At 43.5% G+C, this 13,432-nt stretch overlaps 1 protein-coding gene across 1 annotated transcript in view; it reads left to right on the plus strand.

Annotated features, from left to right (window-relative positions):
• The window catches only part of PCM1 (pericentriolar material 1), an 866,960-nt gene that overhangs the window by 618,256 nt on the left and 235,272 nt on the right, over window positions 1-13,432 (plus strand). The window contains 1 exon segment of the mRNA XM_030191464.1: window positions 11,311-11,445. Coding sequence (XP_030047324.1) covers window positions 11,311-11,445 — 135 coding nt within the window.

Below are 13,432 nucleotides of genomic sequence, written 5' to 3' on the forward strand. Positions count from 1 at the left end.
CTGAAAACCTTATCAATTTATCAATCGGAAAATTAATTAATGAAACCTGATACTCAGTTTTCTATTATAAAACAGCAAAATCAAAAAATATAATTTAAAAACACTGCTACTTTGTGCACAATATCTCTGCGCGCGATCTCCACCAGTGTAGTATTGAGAACTTGTCCATGTATTCCGTAATCTGTTTGGTCACTGAGCTTTCCATCAGTTTGACTACTAGTGGGATAGACGCAACTGAGCGGTAATTGGTGAGGTCGTTTGTGTTTTTCTTGGTGTCTTTTGGTATTGGGGTGAGTAGGATGTTACCATATTCCTCGGGGAAGAGACCTTGTTGTAGCATGAAGTTTAGGTGGGATGTGAGGTCTGCTATGAAGCGGCCGGGGGGCGGATTTAAGTAGATGACTGCGACATGTATCCAGTTTGCAGTGGGTGTTGGTGTATCGATGGGTCGCTTGTGTAACTGATTCAGTGGTGAGGAGGGTAAATGTTGACCAGATACTGTCAGCTGGGTATCCACCAGGGATTAGGTCCAGGTCGTTGATGAAGTTTTCAATGTCTGTGTTATGCTGAGGAAGTGTGCTGCGTAATTTTGTTATTTTTTGTTAAAGTAATTAGCAAGTTTGTCTGCGGGTGGGATGTCTGTGTTGGTTGTGGTGATGGGGTGGTATTAAGTAACTTATTTTACGAGTTGAAATAGTTTCTTCAGATATTTGTAATCCGGTCCTATTTTAGTTTTGTAGTAGGTCCTTTTGGTTTGTCTTATTGCATATTATGGAATTCATGGGGTCAGGTGCTCTCAATCAAGGTAAGGTAAAACATTTTATGTATGCAGATGACATCACTATGATTCTGCCTGTTTCTCTACAGTGGTCTGATATGTTATCTCATATTAGAACCTGTAAATGCCTTAAAAACCTTTTGTGGTCAAAGATTGTGGATATACCCGGATGTTTGTAAGACAACTCAGGATAGGAGAAAGATATTTCTTTCATATAGAGAAGAGACCCGAGCTTTGGGGGCAACATATTTACTTGCTTACCCATGTAAATGTCTGGTTAAATATATGGGAGTAAAATATATATTTTTTGAACCGGAACATCTTAAAGCGTTCTTAGCGATGAAAAAATTAGCCATTACACCTGCAGAATAATTGATGTTATCAGATTATCAATAGTAGTAAGGGTAAGGAAGGCCAGGCCATAAACGATTATTTCCTTTTTCTTCTTTGAGATCTCCTATAATCTAAATCACGCCTCCCTTGGAAGTTATAGTTGTGGTCTAATTAATTGTATAACCTGTTCTTACTTGGTGAATTTGTGTACTTGCAAACTATTAATAATATAATTGTTTAGATTATTGATCAAGGTATACAATGTATTACTATTTACACGTTTTACGTGTAGTAAAATTTGAAATCTAATAAAAAAAAAAAAAGAACATGTGATTATATGATAGACATTTGCATTCCAATTTCCGCAAACTATTGAAAACCTATCTCTTCAACAAGATATATCACAAAGATCAACATGTGTAACTGTATAATCTTTAAAACTTCCAGAACTGTCTTATAATGTCTTTCTGCTTTAACACCATCATGTATTTCACCACCATGTAACACAAAACCCTCTGTAAACCAAATGTATATTCACTTCTATTTCCAGTATCCATGATGAATTGTAAGCCACATTGAGCCTGCAAAGGAGTGGGATAATGTGGGATACAAATGCAATAAATAAATTCCATAGGCTTAAATTAAACAAGAGTAAAACCAAGTTTTTATGGCTGGGTTCTAAAACAGATCAAAATATCCTTAGATGGTAATCAGTTTTCCTTGGATCTTCATTCAAAAATTGGGGGGATGGAGATGGACCATTCATTAGTTAAAATTAGATATTACCACCTTTAAAATTCTCACTTGGGAAATTCTTGATTGTATGCTGAATTTAATATCCTTGCTTCAAGGGTCTCCTTCCAGATATAAAAGTCATCATTTTTTTCAACTAAGATTTCCAATGTAAAATACCTTAAAGTCAATGAAACATCTTACATTGTCTGTTCAAACCACTTCCATTGTTACTGAAGACTTGCACTTATCTTCAATTTAGGAAACATTTAAAAGTTTGTTTGTTTTTTTTTTTAATTTTGCAATCCGGGTTTAATATTTAGTTTGCCATTAGTTCTAGTTATTTTTAGCCCCTGACTTGTCTGGTCTAGCTCTTGATTACTGTATAGGCGGAATACAAGAACTGGCATAACATAACATGTGATAGAAGTTAAAAGAACATTATCAGCTCTTGGTTTTTAAAGTGATTTGGTACTGCTCACCCCTGCTTTCTAAATATTGGGACTTGTTTGACAAGAGAGAATATGGTAAAAGCAGTTAACTTAGCAGGGTTTAAAAAAGGTTTGGATAATTTCCTAAAAGAAAAGTCCATGAACCATTATTAAGGTGAATTTGGGAAAATCCACTGCTTATTTCTAGGATAAACATCATAAATTCTGTTTTACTGATTTGGGATCTTGCCAGGTACTTGTGACCTGGATTGTCCATTTTTGGAAACAGGATACTAGGCTTGATAGTCAGTCCCAGTATGGCAATGCTTATGCTCTTATGTTCTAAGCATATTACGTATATAATTCACTTTAGAAGCCTATCACCATTTTAATTCACTCTACCTACCCCACCATGAGAAATAAAACAGAGACCATTTAGATGTTAACCCCATGGATGTGGAGGTGTAAGGGTCTGGACATTTTCTTTCAATCGTTTCATCAGATGTGTGTCCATATGAAACCCCCAAATATTGGATACAGTCTGCTCTGTATTAGAATGAGTAGTCAATATCTGAAGGAAACATCTGATAGTTCATTGAGAGGCACGCAGTTTTATCTCTCTTAATTTTATATCCAGAAATCGCTGCGAATTGTTCAATCATGTGCAGCAGAAAAGGAGTGGAATTTACCATCCTTATTCCCTCTATATTTTGCTTCTGCCAAATAGCCAAAGCCTAATGGTCCAATGGCGAGGTAAAACAGACAAGAGCATCCTTTTCTAGTGCCATCGGGTACTGATGGTGACATTGTATTACAATCCCTAACAATTGGTTGGATGTGTAACAGTTTTAATACTACAAATAAACTGGTCCTTAAAAATTAACCAGTTTAACACCTTAAACAGGTTAGGGCTATTTTAAACAATCAAATGCTTTTTCATCATCAATTGAAATGACCATTAGGTGCTGTTGTCTAGCTGCTATAGATATAAGATTACAAAATAAATGTGCATTTTCAGATACCATTCTATCTATATTAAAGCTAGACTGATCACTTTGAATGAGAGAATCCAATACTCTGGATAATCATGATGCCCTAAGTTAATAAGGGGAAATTGTCTACAATTACTAACGCTCTCTGGGTTTTTCCTAGGCTTTGATGATAATTCTTGCCTCAGTAGAGGACCCCCTCAGTATGTACTGAACTCACAGAAGATCTTAGAAACTGAGGAGAGTTTAAGAATAAATTCCCCAGAGAACCCTCTGTAAAATTCTTCAGAAAAGCCATCAGGACCAGGGGTTTCATTCAGTGGCAGTAAACATATCACTGCCCTAATTTCTTGTCAGTTATATCAGCATCTAAGGTTTTTTTGTGGGGGTGTCAGTATGGGATCCTGGATATTACCTTTAAATATTCTTAAAGACCTCAGCAGTCACTGAGAATTCAAACAAATCTTACATTCCTTAGCGTCTCTCTGGACCAGCCCAGGATTGGACTGATGGGTTGTGCACTCCTTCCAGCAGGTGGAGACTGAGAAACACTGACTCTGGGAGCCAATAAGAGCCCTGGCCATGTCACCCATAATCAGTAATGTCTCCAGCAGGTGGAAAGAGGTGAGCTCTTAGCCTCCTCTCTGTCTTTCTCTTAAAAATGTATAAGTAGTTTGATAAAACCCCCTTTATATTTCTTTTTTTCTGGGAAATTTCAGGAGAGTTATTTTTTCTGTGCTCCAGTGTTTCTGCTACTCAGAGGGGTGTCACACTCGGGGGTTACCAGGTCCCCCACGCCCTTCTTCCTCCCCTCATGTGTCTCCCACTGCTGTAGGCTGCCTGTTTCTCAGCTGGGAAGAGCTTTACTCCTTCAGAGGAAGGGTGGTTTAGCTTAGCAGAGGCAGCCACTTTGTGTTGAGAAAAAAAAAACAGCCGTTTCTCCCTTTGGCGCAAACAAGCAGAGTCTCCGTCGGCGCCTTGAGCAGCAGTGCTCCTACTGAGATTTTCTCTGCTGTACTAGAGCGATTTAAAAAAAGAAAAGCCGCTTTGCCGCGATGACAGAAAAACTCCGCCGGTGCAGTGTGTCAGTGGCGGGGAGTCGGTGCATCCAGCGCCTGCAAATTTTGCATGGTGGTAGAATCAGCGTCTGCTCCCTCCCTGTCAGCTGCTTCAGCTGCAGCTCCTCCGGTGTCTGCAATTTCGGCAGCAGAGTAGTCTGCGGGTAAAGCCGCCATTTTGTCAGGACCTGTCTCTGCTGCGAATCGAGTTGGCCCGCCTTGCTCTCTCAATTCAGATAGTACAGCTGTGGCTCTGCCTCAGTCCTCGGGAACTCAGGAGGTAGGTTTTCCACCTTAGTTTGTTTTACAAATGTATAGAGCATTTTTACTGAAAAAAATCAAGCACAGAGACTGTTTTTTCTGCTTGTCCTTCGGGTCCGGTACAAGCAGAGGATTTAGCTCCTGCTAAAAGAACTAGGGGGTCTTGGGATCTCCAGGATGACCAGCTGTCGGACCCAGATGTTGATTTACTATCCTTAGAGGAGATGGAAGGCATGGAGGATCAACATTTCGGGGATTCTCTTTCCACTGAACCAGGAGCATTACCATAGGGCGAAGACCCCTCAGTGGTGCGTATATTTCATAAAGATGATCTTCAAGAACTTATTTCTCTGGGGTCTTCCACACTCCATTTTGATGATGAGCAGCCTTTGGTCTCTGAGGTCCACAAGGTAGACCTGCTAGTTAAAGACATTAGGCGATCGGGAAAGACCTTCCCTATGCACCAAGATAGGGATATTATTCAAGCTCAATGGGATGTGCTGGACTCTCCCTTTCACTTGGCTAGGTCCATGCTGCGGCTTTATCCAGTTCCTGAGGAGGATAGATCTCTTCTTAAGGTTCCTGTAGTGGACTCGGTAGTCTCTGCAGTCTCTAAGCGTAATACTGTCCCTGTGGATGGGAGGTACAGCTTTATGTGATGTCCAGGATCGAAGAGTAGAGGCTCTTTTGAAGACCAGTTTTGATGTCTCTTATCTGGCTGTGCAGGCGGCCATCTGTCATTCCTTGGTAGCGCAGGCTTTCTTCCGCTGAGCTGAAAAAGTCTTGGATAGACAGTCAGATGATCCCATCTGTATAGATGCCGAAGTCGCCAAGATTGAGATGGGCTTGGCCTTCTTAGCGGATACTTTGTACGATTTGTTGAGGGCTTCCTCTAAGTCTTTGGTTTTGGGGGTAGCGGCCCATTGTTCCCTTTGGTTGAGGGGTTGGGCTGCAGATGCGGCCTCCAAGTCTAAACTTAGCAAGTTTCCTTTTAAGGGTTCCTTTCTTTTGGGGGATGAATTGGACAAGTTGGTTTGTAGCCTAGGTGATACTAAGGTGCCTCGTCTCCCAGAAGACAAGCCTAGGGCCTCTGGGCATAGTTTTACAATTAACAGGGGCCGAGGTCGTGATTTTCGTCGTTTTCTATCAAGTAGAGGGTTCAAGTCCAGAGGTTCAGATTCTTTCAGAGATTCCAGTCCTTTCGTGGTTCCCGTCGTGGGTGAAGAGATTCTACCGTCTCTCTACAGTCTTCTGTCCGTCCTTCCCAATGAAGGTGCGAGAATCTCTCCGCTGGTTCTGGTGGGGGCTCGGCTCTCGCATTTTCTTTAGAGGTGAACCCAGATCACTTCCGACCAGTGGGTATTAGAAGTTATTCGCAACGGGTATGCTTTGGAATTTGCAAGGCCTATTCCTGATGCCTTGTGGAGTCTCCCTGTCGGTTTTGACTTGAAGTGTCTGAGGTGTGGGATACTCTGCTAAGGCTTCTGGATCTTCAGGCTATTTGTCCCGTGCCGTCTTTAGAACGCAAGCAGGGTCGTTATTCAATTTACTTTGTTGTCCCAAAGAAAGAAGGTTCCATTCGTCCTATTCTTGATCTCAGGGCTGTCAACTGAGCTCTCAAGGTATCCAGTTTTCGAATGGAGACCCTTCGGTCAGTTATTGTTGCTATCAGGGAAGGAGAGTTTCTCACGGCTTTGGACTTGATGGAGGCATATCTTCACATTTCGATCAGGCCTACTCTCCAAAGATATCTTCGCTTCACCGTTCTGGGTCATCACTTTGTTTTGGGCACTCCCGTTTGGTCTAGCATACCTCTCCTCGTACTTTCGCCAAGGTGATGGTGGTAGTAGCAGCCGCTCTCAGGAAAGAGGGCATTCTAGTCCATCCCTACCTGGACGACTGGTTAATCAGGGCCAAGTCCGTATCAAGAAAGTGTTCAGGTCATGGCTCGTGCAGTTTAGTTCCTGTAATCCCTAAGCTGAGTAATCAATTTTGCAAAGAGTCGGCTGGTACTAGGGAGTCTCCTTCGACATGGCTCAAGGTCGGATTTTTCTTCCTTCAACCAGGATTCTCAAGTTATAGTCGCAGATTCAGACCTTGTTGCGAAGGTCCGTTCCCAGAGCTCGGGATTATTATCAGGTGTTGGGCTCCTTGACAGCAACAATAGAGGTTGTTCCTTGTGCCAGAGCTCACATGAGATCTCTTCAGATTTCCCTCTTATCCAGGTGGTCTCCGCAGTCGGACCCGCTGTGGAAGAAGTTACCCTTACATGCCCAGGCTTGCAGCAGTCTCTGATGGTGGATGCGTTTGAGCAGTCTGAACAGAGGGATGCCCCTCAGTGGATAGTTGTGACAACGGACGCCAGTCTCAGGGGCTGGGGAGCCCACTGCATGGGAAAGTTTGCTCAGGGTCTTTGGATGCCTTAAGAGATCTCTCTCTTGATCAACCTGTTGGAAACCAGGGCGATCGGTCTAAACCTTGGAAGTGTTTGGCTCAATGCTGAGCGGGGCTAGGGTACGCATTCTCTCCGACCATGCAACTGCAGTGGCTCACGTCAACCGACAAGGGGACACCAGAAATGGACTTTTACAACAGGAGTCGGCGACTCTCATGGCCTGGGCGGAATGTCATCTGTCTGCTATCTCAGCCTCCCATGTTGCGGGAGTGGAGAACAATCAGGCAGATTTTCTCAGCCGTCACATCCTCGATCCAGGGGAGTGGTCCCTCAGCAAGCGTTCGCAATGATAACGAAACAGTGGGGACTCCCACTCTTGAATCTTTTCGCCTCTGGTCAAAATGCAAAGGTGTCTCGTTTCTTCAGTCGCAGAAAGGACGTCAAAGCAGAAGAGATAGATGCTCTAATTCGACCTTGGCCTCCAGTTCTTCTTTATGCGTTCCCTCTGTGGCCTCTTCTAGTGCGGCTCATTCAGAGGATAGAGACACTAGGGTCTAGTTGTCTTTGTGGCTCCGGACTGGTCTCGCAGGCCATGGTATGCGGATATTATGCATCTTCGCTCAGATCCTCCTCTAAGACTCCCAGACCAAGTCGGCATTCTGGTACAAGGTCCAATTCCTCATCCAGACCCGGCTCGATTTTTGTCTTATGGCCTGGCTGTTGAACGGGCACGCTTGTTGAAGAGAGGTTATTCTCCACAGGTTGTTTCCACCATGCTCCAGTCCCGTCGCCGGTCCACGTCTCTGAATTATGTCAGGACTTGGAGGATCTATGAGGACTGGTGTTCTGAGCGGCACATCACTCCTCTTCAAGCTTCCATGGCAGAGATGCTAGATTTTTTACAGCACAGACTTGAGAAAGGTTTGGCGCTAGCTTCCCTAAGAGTACAAGTTGCATCCTTATCTTGTTTCTGGGGAAAAGTGCAGAGTAAGTCCCTTACTAGTCATCCTGATGTCCCGTTTTTTTGAGGGCAGTCAGTCTCATTCGCCTTCCGGTCAGAGACATTTTTCCTGCCTGGGATCTCAACTTAGTGCTTTGTGTCCTCACTAGACCACCCTTTGAACCTTTGTCATCTTGTTCCCTTAAGGATTTAACTCTCAAGGCGGTATTTCTGGTTGCTATTGCTTCCGCTAGGCGCGTGTCAGAGTTGCAGGCTTTATCCTGTAGGGCTCCCTTCTTGCAGTTTTCTAAGGAGAGAGTGGTTTTGCGTCCGGTTCTCTCCTTTCTTCCTAAAATACTCTCGCAGTTTCACCTTTATCAATCAGTGGTTTTGCCAGTTTTAGGCTCCTCCTCTGGATCGGAGGAGCAGCGGAGATTGAGGACTTTGGATGTTCGCCATGTGCTCAAGCATTATCTGAGAGTCACTGAGGTTTTCAGGCAATTAGACCATCTCTTTCTGTTATTTGGAGGTCCTTGCAAAGGGCTTGCAGCTTCTAAGCCAACTCTTTCTAAATGGATTAAAGACATGATACCTTCTGCTTACCTCTTGGTGGGGAAACCAGTTCCAGAAAAGCTCAAGGCCCACTCTACGAGGGGTCAAGCCGCTTCTTGGGCAGAAAAGTCTTTGGTTCCACCTGAGGACATTTGTAAAGCTGCAACTTGGTCTTCGTTGCATTCCTTTTCTGAACTTCACAGATTGGATGTTCAGTGTTGTCAAGAGGCGGTCTTCGGGGCCAGGGTCCTTTCGGCGGGGTTGCTGGGGTCCCTCCCTTAAAGATACTACTTTGTTACGTCCCATCAGTCCAATCCTGGGCCGGTCCGGAGGGACGCTAAGGAAGGAGAAATTAGACCTTACCTGCTAATTTGCTTTCTTTTAGTCCCTCCGGACTGGCCCAGGTCCCTCCCATCAATACAGCTCAGTCGTTTAGTGTGTCTTTTCTTCAAGGATAGTTAATTCCTAGAATTCTTTTTTATAGTTCTTTTTTCTTCTCGGTTACCATGGTATTGGATGCAGCTACTCCGCGCATTTGCCATCACAATTTACTTACCAAAAAATAAATAAATAAAAGATGCACGACGCTTTTCCGTGCCTGATTAACCGTGCTGTTCTCAGTTCTTGGGTGGCTGATTAGAATCCCGGAAGCACAAAAGGTAATTCTTTTCCTGCTTTGTTATACATTTACTGATTATGGGTCACATGACCAGGGCTCTTATTTGCTCCCAGAGTCAGAGTTTCTCAGTCTCCACCTGCTGGAAGGAGTGCACAACCCATCAGTCCAATCCTGGGCTGTTGTGGAGGGACTAAAGGAAAGCAAATTAGCAGGTAAGGTCTAATTTCTCCTTGACCTAAAATGTTCCTATTAAAAGTCATATGCTCACTAGGTGGAGTGAGGAACAAATTTACTTAGATTCTTCTCTGCAACCTTACAAGTTCTGCACTAAAGGTCTGCCACATTTATTGTTTCCCACATAATAACAGTAACAAGCCCCTTTATAAAATATCCAACCAACCTCTTTACTAAAAAGTTGATTATATTAGTATTTAGGTTTATGGAGCTCCAGTAAAAGATGGTCTGATCTTCAGGGTATAGGTACACTCTAGATGCTTAATTTCAATCTCCAGAGAAGCATTTTCACCTTAAGTCTTTGTATGCTCTGCACTGGAAAAACTGAAAATTGAACCTCTTAGTACAGCCTTCAAGGCACCCCACCAGACATCAACAGGTGTTGCTTATGTTGCATAAAGAGTAATCTTCCAAGGCTTTCTGACTTTCCAACTACTGGTCTACTAACTGCAAGGTCACGCAGGGATCTCCCCTTTCACCGATCCTGTTCAACCTCTTTATTTCATCCCTTGCCTCAATACACCTGGACTTAATGAACTACTATTATCCTACATGGATGACATCCTACTTCACTATCATCCTCAAAGAACCAACTCAGTCTGTAGCAAATGGTATGACTGCTGTTTGCACCTGGGCCCAGACCAATAAACTAAAACTGCGCAAAAAACCAAGATCCTGTGGTTCTAAAATCATGGCATTGAGGTCCCATCGTTAATATCTTTGTCCAGTGGTCAAAGCTTTACAGTCGAATCTGAAACCCAGAGTATTAGGGGTCTTGCGGTATACAAAAATTGAATTGAATGTTATAGATGAATCCAGGGCCAAGATATTAGATACCTGTGACTTTGTTGCACACCGCCCCCCCCCCCCCCCCCCCCACACACACACACATGAATCTGTGACAATGCTCATACATAGAATCCTTCAGACTGTACAAATGAAGCAGTAGGAAACCTCCCCCCCCCCCCTATCCAAACCGTCCATTAGAAGGTTGACGCTGTGTATCAGGATCAGACCTTTCTCACTACTCTTCTCACAGCAACAACCTGCTTCCTACCTCTCTAGTTTGTCTAAATCAACTGCAGAGCAGCAGGAGTTAATTTCTTCATTCCTGTGCTCTGCCTGTCCTCTCCTGGCTCTAGCACTGGCAACACTCAGGAGCTGAAATTAAGAGAGCACGAAATTATTGCTGAACCTGCCCACTTGTTTTTGTGCCTGCATCATGGCAGTGCTAGGGATTCCCTGAATCCCTTGAAGGCTTTGACTGCACTCCACTGCTGATGGGAGTTCAGACTAATTGGGAGAGGGCGTATTAGGGAAGAGTTTTGGACGCAGTGTAGGTCAGAAGAGACAGAGTTTGGAGAATCAACTTCATTTTATTTACTAGTATTGCTGTGAGAGTGTACCCGAGCAGCTGAAGTTGCTACCTCATTAGAAAGACCCGCCACCTCCTTTATTGCCCAGGGCTCTGGGCACCATCCACTTTATCCTGCACTGGTTCAGACTTCACATTGAAGTCTTTTTGCCATTATTGCCTCCGAGTCAAAAATATTAAAGATAATTGGTTTAGGGTTTCTTGGACATAAGTATTCATTCTTTGGGGTTTTAGGTAAGACCACTTGATTGTCATACCACTAAATATTCTGTTGAATTAGATCTAATATTCTAATGTGACTTCTGAATCATTGATGTGCTTTGATAAAAGGCTCTCTATTACTGTAAAGTTTTTATATTCTGTTACTGAGACAAACATGCATCTGTAGCAACCAAAGCATCATTGTGGGAGGGAGAGGCAGGGTGATCACACTCTGAAAACTGAGATTATTTCGTCCACTGGGTAGGAAGAATCCTACCTGGTCATAGATTTGGACTGATAGGAGAGTACAAAGAAATTAAGTTATCGGGTAAGAAATGTTTTCCTTCTGTTATAAATCTTTGCACTTTTTTCTTGGTACTATGCTCATCATTGATTTTTTCATGTTTCATAGGAACACATGGAGTCTGTATGCTGTGCTCAACTTCTGACTTCAGTAAGGCGCATGGTCCTAACCCTAACACAACAAAATGATGAAAGCAAGGAATTTGTAAAGTTCTTCCATAAGCAACTTGGTAGTATACTGCAGGTTAGTAGGAATTTTTTCACAATAAACCTTTTTTTTATTTTTTATTTATGCAAATTTTACATATCAAACAAAGAAAAAAACAATCTTTATCCAGTAATATGAAGCGGTTTTCATAAAAACAGTCAAAACTTTAATAAAAGAAATAAGAATTAAATAACAGTACTATTCATGACACCACAAACAAGCCTCCAGTATGGCTGAGGGGATCTGAGAAATCTACAAGGAGATGATGACTCAAATCTAATCAGGAAAATGAAGTAAAAAAGAAATACTAATGCAAAATGTTTTGTATTTGGTTTAGTCAAAGTATTAAAATCTTTTCAACTACTCCCAATATATTATGCTAAAGATGCTGACTTTTTCATTTATTTTTAAGTGCTACATTTGCTTTTATGTTAGTTTCAAGCTTTTGAAATAGTTTCCCTCACTCTCATGCACCTATAGATAAGAGTTGTTTTCACTATTGGTCCATCTATATGATAACAGCCAATCATTATAGAAATTCTGTAGTACTCATGGGGCTCATTTACTCAGTGTACCTGAATGTAACTCACTTTGAGCTACTACTGAAAAAAGTGTGAGCAAAATCCAAATAAATAAATATAATTACTAAGCTGAAATCAAGTTTTGAAGTTTCCTTGTCATAGTTGCCCAAATTAATGCTCCTTAACTACTAGATCTGTGTTTTTCTCCAAGGACAAGCAAGCTGAATAATCCTTACAAGTGAGTTGGCGATCATCGCTGACATGTGAACCGGCATTTGAAATAGCAGAAACTTTTACTAGAGCCTTCCAAGCGTGCTGTGCGTCGGACTGCGCATGCACTGAGTGCATTGCCGCATGGCCGCGCTCCTCAGCTACTTTTTTTTCCGCATGAGGAGTGGCGGTTCTTTTCTGGCTCTGCTGCTTTTTCGCCCAGGAGAGCCTTCAGTTTCTTGTTTGTATTTGTTTTCTTTTTCTTTTCTTCGTATTGTTATATACATATATTATTTTCTTAGTTTTCTTTTGACCCACGTCAAGTTTATTTTCTTTTTAGGCGCGACTGTTTTTAGGCCTGCTCGGCCGGTCTTCTCTTTTTTGTGCCTTATTTTTCAGCACAATCGTGTCTTTTGATTTGGCTAGGGTAGTCTTCCCTTCCATGTCATCGAAGACTCCCAGTGGCTTCAAACGTTGTTCCCAGTGCAACCAGACCATCTCAGGCACTGATATCCATTCGTGGTGTATTCAGTGCCTTGGGCCTGACCATAGCCCAGCTCACTGTGCCCTTTGTCTTTATGTGAAGAAAAGGACTCAACTGGCTGGGAAGCCCAGAGAGAAAAACTTTTTGGTGCTCGGTCGACATCAGCATCGAAGGAGGCATCAACGTCGGGAGTAGAGGTATGCATGGCTGCTGAGAGACCACGTCACACCAGGAGCAGAGAGGCATTGAGTGGGTCTCCACCAACCTCGAGGTCTCCTGCTATACAGACCCCCCAGGACAGTCCATCCTTGGACCCGACCCCGAGGACATGTGTGGATTCGATGTCATCCTCGTCTGCACCGAGGAGTCTTGGTGAGGTGCATTGAGCGAAGGCTAAGAAGCACCGACACCGTTCTACCTCGACACATGGTGCCAGGAGCTCTGGGGACATCTGCACCCGAGAAGCGTCGATGCTGGGAGGACCGATCCCCCTCCATACAAGAGGTGCTGACGCGTAGGTCTCCCAGCAGTCTAATTCATACTCCCGCACCCCAGGCAGCTCTGTTATCTACTGCTTCACCGGCCCCACAGCCTGTAACAATGGTGGCTCTGGACGAGTGGATTCGGGCCTTGCTTCCAGAGCTTCTGGAAGGACTGCTGTGCCACACTTCATCAGCGTCGGGGGTGCTTGCGCCTACCTTGCATCTGCTGCAGCTATGTCTAGCCCTCCACCCCATGGTGAGGTTTCTCAACTCGGCGCCGCTTGCGGCTCCGGTATCAGCTGCCACCCAGGTCGACTCCCCATTGA

The sequence above is a fragment of the Microcaecilia unicolor genome, chromosome 2 (genome assembly GCF_901765095.1).
Source record: "Microcaecilia unicolor chromosome 2, aMicUni1.1, whole genome shotgun sequence".
NCBI classification, from domain to species: Eukaryota; Metazoa; Chordata; class Amphibia; order Gymnophiona; family Siphonopidae; genus Microcaecilia; species Microcaecilia unicolor.